At 38.4% G+C, this 13142-nt stretch overlaps 1 protein-coding gene across 3 annotated transcripts; it reads right to left on the reverse strand.

Annotated features, from left to right (window-relative positions):
* Positions 1–2852: 2852 nt before the first annotated feature.
* On the reverse strand, positions 2853–12803 carry LOC124184778 (lipase 3-like). Of its 3 annotated transcripts, XR_006871259.1 has the most exons (8): positions 12606–12803; positions 9550–9847; positions 7948–8062; positions 6953–7199; positions 5937–6186; positions 4843–4985; positions 3774–4614; positions 2853–3690 (listed from the first exon to the last, which is right to left on the reverse strand). XR_006871259.1 is itself a non-coding variant. In XM_046574860.1 (7 exons), exons 1-7 carry the CDS (start codon positions 12645–12647, stop codon positions 4465–4467), a joined length of 1245 nt encoding a protein of 414 aa, XP_046430816.1. In that variant the 5' UTR covers positions 12648–12803; the 3' UTR covers positions 3751–4464. The 3 variants fall into 3 exon arrangements, 2 of the variants coding, with proteins under 2 accessions (XP_046430816.1, XP_046430817.1); XM_046574860.1 differs by lacking the exon at positions 2853–3690 and having other exon boundaries at positions 3751–4614; XM_046574861.1 differs by lacking the exons at positions 2853–3690; positions 12606–12803 and adding an exon at positions 10054–10410 and having other exon boundaries at positions 3751–4614.
* Between the last annotated feature and the right edge of the window lie 339 nt (positions 12804–13142).

Raw genomic sequence — 13142 nt, forward strand, 5'->3', positions numbered from 1 at the left:
GCGAAAATTTTCGCCAAAAATGGAAAGGGGTTAGCCTTACTTTTTTTTTTGGCAAAAAATTTTTGGTCTCAGATTCGATTTAAACGACGCTTATCTGACCAATTGTACCCTCAGGAACTCAGAAATCGCAGTGAAAAGAGCGTAGGACCAACAGGAGAGAAATGGCGAGCGAAAAAGCACCTGCTGAAAAATGTCGAAAATTCAGGTTCTGGTTTTTTGGCTGTAACTTTTGATGCGTTCATCGCAGCGTATTGGGACTGCGCCCAATCGATTTCTCTCGCAAAATTACGTCCGATCAGTGCTACAATCAATTGATTCCAGCACTTTTTAGAATCGCGAAAATTTTCGACAAAAATGGAAAGGGGTTAGCCTTACTTTTTTTTTTTGGCAAAAACTTTTTCGTCTCAGATTCGATTTAAACGACCCTTATCTGACCAATTGGACCCTCAGGAACTCTGAAATCGCAGCGAAAAGAGCGTAGGACCAACAGGAGAGAAATGGCGAGCGAAAAAGCACCTGCTGAAAAATGTCGAAAATTCAGGTTCTGGTTTTTTGGCTGTAACTTTTGATGCGTTGATCGCAGCGTATTGGGACTGCGCCCAATCGATTTCTCTCGCAAAATTACGTCCGATCAGTGCCACAATCAATTGATTCCAGCACTTTTTAAAATTGCGAAAATTTTCGCCAAAAATGGAAAGGGGTTAGCCTTACTTTTTTTTTTGGCAAAAAATTTTTGGTCTCAGATTCGATTTAAACGACGCTTATCTGACCTATTGGACCCTCAAGAACTCAGAAATCGCAGTGAAAAGAGCGTAGGACCAACAGGAGAGAAATGGCGAGCGAAAAAGCACCTGCTGAAAAATGTCGAAAATTCAGGTTCTGGTTTTTTGGCTGTTACTTTTGATGCGTTGATCGCAGCGTATTGGGGCTGCGCCCAATCGATTTCTCTCGCAAAATTACGTCCGATCAGTGCTACAATTAATTGATTCCAGCACTTTTTAGAATCGCGAAAATTTTCGCCAAAAATGGAAAGGGGTTAGCCTTACTTTTTTTTTGGGCAAAAAACTTTTGGTCTCAGATTCGATTTAAACGACGCTTATCTGACCAATTGGACCCTCAGAAACTCAGAAATCGCAGCGAAAAGAGCGTAGGACCAACAGGAGAGAAATGGCGAGCGAAAAAGCACCTGCTGAAAAATGTCGAAAATTCAGGTTCTGGTTTTTTGGCTGTAACTTTTGATGCGTTGATCGCAGCGTATTGGGACTGCGCCCAATCGATTTCTCTCGAAAAATTACGTCCGATCAGTGCTACAATTAATTGATTCCGGCACTTTTCAAAATCGCGAAAATTTTCGACAGAAACACAAAGGGGTTAGCCTTACTTTTTTTTTGGGCAAAAAACTTTTGGTCTCAGATTCGATTTAAACGACGCTTATCTGACCAATTGGACCCTCAGGAACTCAGAAATCGCAGTGAAAAGAGCGTAGGACCAACAGGAGAGAAATGGCGAGCGAAAAAGCACCTGCTGAAAAATGTCGAAAATTCAGGTTCTGGTTTTATGGCTGTAACTTTTGATGCGTTGATCGCAGCGTATTGGGACTGCGCCCAATCGATTTCTCTCGCAAAATTACGTCCGATCAGTGCCACAATCAATTGATTCCAGCACTTTTTAAAATTGCGAAAATTTTCGCCAAAAATGGAAAGGGGTTAGCCTCACTTTTTTTTTTGGCAAAAAATTTTTGGTCTCAGATTCGATTTAAACGACGCTTATCTGACCTATTGGACCCTCAAGAACTCAGAAATCGCAGTGAAAAGAGCGTAGGACCAACAGGAGAGAAATGGCGAGCGAAAAAGCACCTGCTGAAAAATGTCGAAAATTCAGGTTCTGGTTTTTTGGCTGTAACTTTTGATGCGTTGATATCAGCGTATTGGGACTGCGCCGAATCGATTTCTCTCGGAAAATTACGCCCGATCAGTGCTACAATTAATTGATTCCGGCACTTTTCAAAACCGCGAAAAATTTCGACAAAAACACAAAGGGCCTTACTTTTTTTTTGGGCAAAAAACTTTTGGTCTCAGATTCGATTTAAACGACGCTTATCTGACCTATTGGACCCTCAAGAACTCAGAAATCGCAGTGAAAAGAGCGTAGGACCAACAGGAGAGAAATGGCGAGCGAAAAAGCACCTGCTGAAAAATGTCGAAAATTCAGGTTCTGGTTTTTTGGCTGTAACTTTTGATGCGTTGATATCAGCGTATTGGGACTGCGCCGAATCGATTTCTCTCGGAAAATTACGCCCGATCAGTGCTACAATTAATTGATTCCGGCACTTTTCAAAACCGCGAAAAATTTCGACAAAAACACAAAGGGGTTAGCCTTACTTTTTTTTTGGGCAAAAAACTTTTGGTCTCAGATTCCATTTAAACGACGCTTATCTGACCAATTGGACCCTCAGGAACTCAGAAATCGCAGTGAAAAGAGCGTAGGACCAACAGGAGAGAAATGGCGAGCGAAAAAGCACCTGCTGAAAAATGTCGAAAATTCAGGTTCTGGTTTTTTGGCTGTAATTTTTGATGCGTTGATCGCAGCGTATTGGGACTGCGCCCAATCGATTTCTCTCGAAAAATTACGTCCGATCAGTGCTACAATTAATTGATTCCAGCACTTTTTAAAATTGCGAAAATTTTCGCCAAAAATGGAAAGAGGTTCGTCTTTTTTCTCCTCCTCGAGCAAAAAATTATTTGCGGTAAATTGGATCTCAGTGACCCGTTGTCGACTGATCGGACCTTCAGCAGTTCGAAAAAGTTATCGCGAACAGTTCACGACCGACAGTAGAGGTAATGCAATCCAGGTGTGGTGAAAATTGATTATTTATTAATTGAAATACAGTTCACATAAAATAGAGGTCATGCAATATTTCAGATGACATCCAGCATGCTGATACTCACGTTCCACGTTATAATTATGATCATCACTATCTGATAAAGGACTTTCATATCATGCTAAAGGCAGTGTATGCTGCACACTCAGCTCGTTATATAAGAATCAGATTTGTAATGCACTTTCTCTGTTATTTTTAACTTGTTTAATCAATACACACTGACACTCAAACACATGTACTTGAATTAAGACATATTGAATAAACTAAAACATCGACTGAAGAGATTGTGATTTTTTCTCCCCACCTTCTCGAGAACCCGTCGCAAATTTCATATATTTCGATCGTAACTTACGATCCCGTTGTAAATAATAAGCCTCTTTTCTTTACGATATATGAACACTAATCGTACTCTTAAAAATCCAAAATAAACATGCAGAACAGCTCAAAAAATACCAAGTACTCTTGTCTTTCGGCTGTATTTCTCGACCCGTTGCTTACAGCGTATTCGAATTGCACGTAATCGATTCCGATCGTAAAAGTAGGTCGACAACCCTGATTTTATGCAGGGTACCAATGAATGTAATTGAGAAAGCTTTTTTTTCATGTCTTGGCTTGTGTCACGATTGCTGTATGATGCGCGTTCGCAATTACTTTTGATCCCGGCATCTTTGCATCGCTTACTTCATTGATATAGATGTTGAACAACATGGCCGACTAAATGCTTCCTTGTAGGATACCTTGTTTCTATCCCTTTTCTGCTCACCATGCTGCCTATTTCGAATTTTTGCTGTCTAGTTTCCAGGTAGCTTCTATAAACAATCGCATGTTAACTTGGCTTTTTTCCAATTTTAAAATAAAGTCCATCGATAAATAATACAAAAGTTTTATTTACAATCATAAAAGCTTGATGATTTATCCATACATTGCAGTCATGGATTAATTCAACGTGGAACTGACCATACATTTTTAAAGCCATAGTAATTAGTCTTTACTAATAAGAATTAAATTTCAGCCATTACATGACGGTTTGTGCCAGTTTCCATCGCCATCGCAACATGTTAGCTTAGCTGATCGTTAAATTTTCAACATCTAAAAATCTCCAGTGATTATGAATAATTATTGGGAGACGTATGAAAAATTGTTCGCTGGTATGCCAGAGAGCGAAATGTGTCATTATTTGAGAGCTATAGTTTACAGAGTGTTAGTTTATGGAGTGTGGATAGGAAAATTCTATGCTGTAAAAATCGTACAATAGATATGAGTTACATGTTGTCCCTAACGGTGAGCTAATTTCCTAGTGATTCTCCAACTAGGTACACAGGGCCTGGGCACGACCAGGGTCGGAGATGAATCATAATGTAAATACGGAAGATATAACATATGTCAAATAACAATATGCAGCTGCTTCGTGGTAGCGCAATCAAAATGTCATCGAAAATTGCCTTGACCAAGTTGGTAAGACCTCAATCGGGTTCATGATAAGCGCAGTCTGGAAGATGCGACATCCATCGTGTCCTTCATCTTCGTTGTCGCATTACATGGGATTGCTCTCTTTCGATGCATACCTATTATACAATTCGATGCTACGACCGTTTCAGAATTTTTATTACGTAGTTGTACACGAGGGTTTTGGCATCTACACCCCACAGGTAATCGATGTGATTAAATTTGGCATAAGGGATCTTGTACTTCTCGATAACGTTGGGTAGTTTATCCGCTAGCCGCGCCACATCCTGCGAACACGGGACATACACTGGATTACATAATGCCAAACTTTAAGAACACTTATAGAATTTTCAAGGCAGTTACTCGTTGATTCGGTAGTGTTATTGAAACTGCAGTGATTGTCATATATAATATGTGATATAATTTACAAAGACGATTTGTAAATTTTTTACTCAAAATAGTTTAATGCTATCTGCGGTATAGAGGTTATAAAATATAAAAAATATAAAACTTACGCGTGGATCAGTCATGAAGTCGTTCTCGCTGTAAAATATCGTGACAGGGACTTTGACTTTATCAAGGTTGTACTTAGGCGGTTGAATGCTACCGTAAATTTCCAGGTTCTTCTTTTTCCCGTAGTCAAATTTTTGAAAAGACCCTACAATGAAATGTTTGAGTAAAGTCGGCCATTCAGTTATATGAATTAATAAAGTGATTTCGCTTCATCGAGCTTATAAGATGTTTAACATGTTTACAATAACCACTATAATGGTATCGGTGACTGGAGATAGATTGTTGAGCAATAACTACAAATAGATGTCAACTGAATATTTATGATCTCGCTATTTATATTAGTGACTCTATATCAATTGCTGTAGCTGCTGACAATAATTTAAAGTGGCAGTTGTCACAGCGGGAATTATTAGTAGGATCGAAAAGCCGATATTTGATGATGGGAGATGTTGCAGAAAGATTTTACGAAATTTTCAGATATTTTTGGAAATTTCTAGGGATTTTTACAAACAATGAAAGAAATTTAAAATTTTGGGATAAGCTTGAAGATATTGTGAGGCAATGTTAGAAGGAAATGTATAAGAAAATTTGGGATATAGATATGCACAGGTATACACAATTTCAACAATCATTTACCCCTGGGTTTTCACGTTTTTGCTACTCGGATGTCATTTTCTTAATTATACATAGTAGAGGATTACAAGTACCTCATTTTAAACATTGCTCAATGAGTCGCCGCAATTTCGGTGATTGCTAGTTTTTGAATCTTAAGTTATTAAGCAAATAATGCAAGAGATTGAATCAATAAGTCTGCAAATCACCTTGCGTGTAATTAGTGTATACAAGTATTACAGGTATACGAAAATATTCACCCAACACATACGATTTCGCAAACGTGTAAAGAGTTTTCGTGTTATATTTACCGATATACCGAAGTGTCATGCAAAAGGTAAATTCAAGTTCTGTCTAAAACAGCTACAGCACATTGATAACCGACGTGTGTAACTATTTACTGCTTATTGTACATTCCGTTGTAATAATTTGGGAGAAAGTTTATCTATAGATAGTCTTTAGGTATAACATCTATGCAACTTACCTGACTGAACGCTTTGCCCGTAGTGAATAATCTGCTTGTACGACGAGCCGGCGGGAAAGTGGCCAAAAATTAGAGGTAACATCGCTTTGTCCAGTTGATTGCTGCCAAATCCAGCAATAAGGTAAAGCCATGATGTGCACACGCCCTTCGTCAATGGCCCAGGAGCATTGCGTATCAGCGTACCCAGAGCGCGGGCCTGGAGCTTGTTTCGCGGAAACCACTGGTGAATGTTGCAGTACGAAGAACCCCACTGCACAGCATTAATCGGACACAGTATAAGTACAAAACACATCGTCGCATTGCTACTTGTCATCATGGTTGAGGAATAAGACATTTGTTACGCATCATGGTGGTTTCCAACCGCAGGACGTGTAAAAAACTAAAATTTATGGAAGAAAACAGAATTGTCGACCAAGTATTGGCAGGAACGAATCGCAAGAAATATATGTGCAGATAGTAGAATATTGATGCAAGTATGTACAAAGTTCATGTGAGAATCGGATATCATATGAAGACATGTAAGACGATTTGCATTGGTTAATATACCACAAGTTTTTATCGGTCATGTTCGATCGAATACTCGAGTTCTCCTCAATGCTGAGGAAAGATCAGTGCAACAATATTTAGTTGGTCTTAAATTCGACACGTTAAATTTATTCCATATAAAATCCTATGATCAGAGCCCAATCACAATCAGTATCAGCGAGAACTTGAATTTACGATGAGGCTTACAGTTAATCTTCAGGTATTCGGGATATACATATGAATTATCAATCAAAAAATGTAAACCAATCTTGTGATTTCATTAAAATTTGAGTAAAAGTTACAAAGGATTTATGTTTCCCCGCTGTTCCAGTTTGCTCTTGATAATATTTATGAAGAGCCCCTACAACTAGTACCTACATCCTCACAATTATCTGTGTGGAGACAGGTAAAAAGGAAAGGTGAACCAAATGGGACAACCAATAGGAAAATGTTTGTCACTTGGTGAAATCTAGGGAATGCTTGTTATTTACCTCCATAAGATTGTAAAAGTGTACGGTGCACTTGATCAGCGGACTTCTTTGATGCGCCAGAAAGGCGATTGGCGCAAGACTGACCATAGCCCTGATCTTCGAGTTATACTCCGGTAGCTCACTCGCCATTACATAGAAAATCGTTGTTCCTTGGCTGTAACCGACGTAGTACATCGACGTGTGCCCGGTGACTTCGAGGATGTAGTCGATCATCGCTGGAAGATCGTAGTAGCCCATCTCGTGCCAACTTGCGGAAACCGGACAATTTCTTGAATTTATACGCGTTTTCGAAACCTACCCTATCACGATTTTTACGGTGAGAAAAAAAAAGGGAATAACGAATGAGGAGATATTTAAAGCTATTTAATATAGAATACTCTGACGGAAATTTCATATATATGGCAAAACCCAAACTTTTTTTCAACTCAACACTCCCGGAGTTTAATCAATTAATTAGATCTATGCACATATTTTGAGATATTATGGGTTTATCAAATGTTGCCCGAAAAGAGTCCACATCATTGATTCTAGTTTTCTTAATCTGTAGTTTTTTTGAAACACTATTAACTCTAGGATTAAATACTCACGAATGTACACAACTCCATACTGATATATTATACATAAGGCTGTTCTTCATGCCGCTATCATGTGTATTGTCTTTAAATAAATCCATCACAGTAACATCTGTTTTTTTATATACTTTAAAATAAAGAAATTTGTTTGTCAGTTGATACGGTTTTGTTATTTTACTTTTTCCTGATTTTTCTAATTTACCCCATCGTGCGTGAGTTTCATTCAATGAATATCATTCAATATAAAAAAAAATTAAATAAGTAACGAGTTGATTCACTGGAATTGGGTTAAACTGAAGCGACCGTACTAATGGCATAGGCGTCATTTCGAATTACATAAGTTGTATACCTGCTTATCTAAATTATGTACATACAGAAATTGAACGTCGTATATGATATTCGTGACAGGAAACGTAAATTTACCTAAAGTCCCAAAACTGCTTGTCTTTGATCGTGTACTGTTTATGAATCTGGGAGTATGCATTTCCTCGGGAGTTTCCAAGCCAAACGTCGTAACCACTGTCACACAATGCGTAAGCTGTAATAACGTTAACATTTATAAATAGTTGGCGCACCATGTGGGGAACATATAGTAGCAAAAAGTCTGACAAGAACCTATCACAAGTTGCAATTTTATTGATCTTTTTCTCCGATAATTTAATATATACTGAAAATACATGCAGACCAATGCAATCATTCATTTCACGTCTATCAAGGTCGCAAAAATTACGACATTAATGCCAACATATATGACCGAAAGTGTAGAATTCCTGACTTCCTTCTTTATTTGCCGTGGCGGTTTGGATAGAGTTTTCAAAATATTCAATTTGCTCTCGAGTTGTACCAAGACGGTGGGTGAATTTTATTGTTTTGCAATCCTTTAACATTTATTTTTTCACTCTTCTCTTCTACATCAATATATACTTTACTTCGCAATATGGCAGCTCTTACAATTAGAGGACCTAAAGTTCTAGAGTTGAATAAATGATTTTAAGAACATACGATCAATGTGTTAATTTTGAAGGATCATGACAAAGGGCGTCAGGAAAGTGGCGGACTGGAAATAAGTACAATAATTGCATAGAACTGGAAAATTGAATATGACGAAATATTATAAATATACGCATAAACAAGGAGACATTATGTACCGAAGAAATAGTCGGTTTTATTACTGTATTGCCACTTTATTGACTCAAAAGGTGGGACCAATATACAAAGAAATAGTTCAAAATTGAGAAAAAGAAAGAAAACCAGAAACACCGGGAACCGCATTTGAGGGAATAAAATATAAAAGGTAATCATATGCGACTCTTATCCCGCTTTTCAGATCAATAAACTGGCCACAGTCAGATCGAAAATAAATTTCTTATGTTAACACGGGAATAAAACCAATCATTGGTTGTCATTCGGTTATCAGCGCGGTGTGATTTAGGTTCACATAATCTCCCGGTAGGCATGCAGCTGAGATAGTGCCGATAATGCACATTACGCAGATGATACTTTAGACTATAACTTAGGATTATACTGTAATAATGAAAACTTTAGTCCCAAAGAACCCAAAACCGATAATAAGAGTTACAAAACCAATCGCAACAGTTATAATATGCTTAGGGAAATCTAACACAAATGACTTAGATTTGACTCCAAAAAGTGCTGTCCATATATTCGCAACAGATGTAAAATCTATATTACATATTTTTCCGTTTAGCTGCAATTGTGAGTCCGCGTCAACTGCCAAGCCACATAAAAATATCGTTTTAGAAGTGAAAGTACATGCAGATCTGAAATGTAACTTTGGTTGCTGATCTACTCGAAGAAGGGCAGAAACCTTCAAGGAAATCGCCCGGTATATATCTTATATATCAATTTCATCGAAGTACCTGCGTCACAGCGGTGAATAAAAAAGGGCAAACATTGTTGTCGCACCCGACAGGAGTGCCGGAAGTTTTTATTTGGGGCGGTTCACGACAAAAAAATCAAGAATTCGACGGCAAATTTATTTGTTTATGGAAGTGCGATACTCACCGAGAGCCTTTTGTGGTCCGAGAAGAACAAAGTCCGCGGAACTGGACAAAAGACCGTGAAGAACAAGTACAGGCAACCTGTCGTTCAAGATCCTTGTTGGCCTGGGTCTTCCGGCAGCTGATGATAAATTCTCACTCGATCCCGACTGTACTGGACTATCCTCGTCCGTTGCAGTTGTGCCAATGGGTATCCTCTCGGACAAAGGCCGGGGCACACGATGCATTTCAAGACGATATCCATCTTTCGTCCAGGCGTGATGAGTCTCGGCTGGATAACCGTGCAGTCTTATTAACTCGGGCTAAAAATGAACGGTTTGCATTAGTTGGCAATAGAGCCTGGATAAATTTGTGTTGAAAGTGGGAAAATATGTACAGACAATAAAGACTTAAAAACTAAAATATGGAAATTAGAAAGTGTATTTTCTGCCTCCAAACATTGTATTTTATTTAGAAAACAAACTAATTAAGGATTGAAAATGATTTAAATAAAAAAATATGTACTTACAAGTTAATCCGGACCCTAGTTATCAATGTCCCGTACATGCATGCATTTCCCTTCGGATCAATGTACCTTATACGAGCGAATCGCGACAGAGTTCTCGAGCACACTGAACCGACAACATAATTCTTTTTCAAGGCTCTCCACACTCCAACGTGTTTACGATGACGCAATGCGGAAACAAATATAACTATGCAGATATTTCTATTGACGCCAATTGCGGTTTAAGTAAAACCGGTAACTGTATATGTATAGGCAGATACATATACACGGTGTATAATACCTGGCAAACGCGGATAACTAAACTGGTCAACAGTGGTTTTGTTGCTCTTGATATTTGAGTCGTCTTAGAAAGATTCGATGTCAACGACCTTAGGAGGAAGCATAGTTTTTCGAAATTGGCTCTAATCGACATTTTCATATATGACTCAAAAAAGCAATGTTTAGGTGAAAAATTCGATTTCTTTTTTTTAATATCTAAAGTTTATCAAAAAAATACTATCAATAACTTTATTTCTACTTACTTTATTCGGACACAAATATAAAAAATGTAAGAAATATAATACTTTGTTGTTCTCGCCATGAAAACGAGGGCACGACAAGTTTCTTCAAAAGGGGGTGTATTGGGGTGTTCCGAAAAAAATTTTTAAATTTCCCTCAAACACGCATCAAAATTTCGGTCGAGCATCTTAAATAGAATATCTCAGCTAAATACGAGCTCTTAATATTGGTTTTTTACCATTTTCTATTTAAATAACACGTAAAAAAATATAGGAAAATTTTTGAATTTTTTTTTCTCATAAACATCTGACGTATAAACCATCTAAACGTACATCTAATAAACTATCTGTATTAACAGATTCTTATAGGAAATTTCACGCTTTATAAAAAAACTACTGATATAGAATTTTTCTAACTTTAACCGTTCAAGAGAAATTTGCCTATAAACATTAAGTCATCTCGAATACAATACTACAATAACATAAAAACCAGAGCCAATCTAATATAATCATATTTATATTCGTAAGTTTTACGTACTCAAACATCAGAATTCACAGAAAAAATCAGAGCAACAAAAAAAAGTATTTATTTCGTAGAGCTGTGCTATCAATGAATTTATCGGTAAGCAAGCACGATGCAAATTGTCACGTCATGCCAACCGATTTGTCGATAAAACTCCATGAAAACAATTGCCCGAATTCCAACGAACCCGACTATTTTGCTGCAGGAAACGTTCGGCGTTTACGTATACAATGTGCGATGTCACTGTACAAATATCAAGTTAACGAACTCCTACTGTACGTAAATAAAATGACCCTCTTCTAGATTCCATAATTCTCTGAAACGTAGATATAAAATTGACATTCTTAGCTGAGTGTTTCCTTTTGTAACGAGCACATTTTCAGAAGATACGCCTCTGCCAGATTTGACCGCGGTTATGAATATAATCCGGAAAAACACAAAATATACTACTACTAGCCAGGATCTAGCCACGCTTCACACCGTTATGTTCCAGGAGGGTTAGAAAGGAAATCACTTGCATATTTCGATCAATAAAATAAGCGTTACACATGGGTGATTGGTTTTTCAGACGGTTTCACGTCACCAGCACACCTAGAATATTTCTTTCGTAAGTACAGGGACTTATTTTCTTCTCTACTTTAGAAATTCATATTATCACCTAATATACGTATATTTCCATTCAAGACAGTATACGCTAATAGTACGTAATATATACAGTATGTACATAACAGGTCTACGTGCCGTCGGAAGTTTTATGCCTTTATTCTAGATAATTGTATCTAAGATAATCATCTTATTGTAAAACGTCACAACTATCGACAGTTGGAATTGAATGAGAACGTGGGTTTGATACCCGCGACAACAGTGCAATGTGTTGTGACTCTCAGACACTCGATAAACAGCTTCATGCGTCAGGCGGCGTATAACGCTCTCTGTTTATACGAGTTTCATATTCCTGGAGTTCACATAATTTGTTATCTAGTTAAGTCGAGCATGAAATAACAACTAGTCACGTTAACGAAAGGATTAAAAACACCGCGCTAAGCGTGTTATACGTTATACGGTATAATTCCCTTAGATCCATTCTGACACATTCAAGGCCACTGATGTAGCTGCTGCTACCTGTTCGCGAACGAGTCGAGAACTATGTGTAAACATGTGGATACAAAAATTCCTCAAACACAAATTTCTGCGTCGTAAGAAATCGTTTAAAGAGCAGATTTCAGTGAACGAATCAAAAAGAAACGATGCCCGCCGACGTTGTATTAAATGCATGCACGTACACGATAATGTGAAGTGAGAAAAGATAACCTTTACCAATAATCTATGGAAGAGATGATTGGGAAATTTTAGAGTGTGCGCAATTATTGCAAAAACTTATCGCCGCTATGGTACGGGCGGGAAAAGCGAGTCGATTCGATGCAACGCGACGCTTGTAGTATAACGAATGTCCAGTTACCACGGCATCACGTTACTTCTAGCGTACCCTTGGAAAACAAATATCAACATGATATATTATACCATTGCATACTTACTGTCGATATGTGAACTTCGTCGTGATCCAGCCCTTCGGTCATTATACGAGGAAGGCGGCAAATATTCGATCAAGAAGTAGCAATTATTCACAGCGGAGCAATTGCCACTTGAGTGGGTAACGTCGTTGTTCACGACTCGGAAAACAAACGCCACGAACTCGCTGTCAGAATCACGCACGAGACACTGGCGCAGCTGATCGCTGAACGGCTAGATTCCGGGCTGCCGCGCAGCCGTCTGCGCATTCTACGCGCATGCGCAGTGTCCCGACTCGCGTCTCATCCAACAACACACGAGTCACGTGATCATTCATTTTTCAAATTATGAAGAAACCGCCTCCGGCAAACGATCGCGGGTTCGGAGTGACCGATCTCATACGTACCTACTGTATGCGGGTACGGTAAAGCATCGATTACCCGAACCCGCGTCATCCGACTTGATTATTCGACCTCTTCACGGAGTTGCATAACCCCGTGTTACCCGTGTTACGACTGTGTAGACGTGTGATAGTGTACGAAATTGCGACGTAAAAATGTGCA

Source organism: Neodiprion fabricii, chromosome 6 (assembly GCF_021155785.1).
Source record: "Neodiprion fabricii isolate iyNeoFabr1 chromosome 6, iyNeoFabr1.1, whole genome shotgun sequence".
In the NCBI taxonomy this organism is placed as follows: domain Eukaryota; kingdom Metazoa; phylum Arthropoda; class Insecta; order Hymenoptera; family Diprionidae; genus Neodiprion; species Neodiprion fabricii.

Bases quoted from the DNA above. Each gene is read 5' to 3' on its own strand.
- LOC124184778 (XM_046574860.1), bottom strand. From the start codon at position 12,647: ATGACCGAAGGGCTGGATCACGACGAAGTTCACATATCGACA. The intron at 7,200-7,947 runs GTAAATTTACGT...GGTTTCCGCAAG, and splicing joins AAGCAGTTTTGGGACTTTAG to TTGGCACGAGATGGGCTACT. The intron at 4,615-4,842 runs GTAAGTTTTATA...CCGTGTTCGCAG, and splicing joins ACTTCATGACTGATCCACGC to GATGTGGCGCGGCTAGCGGA.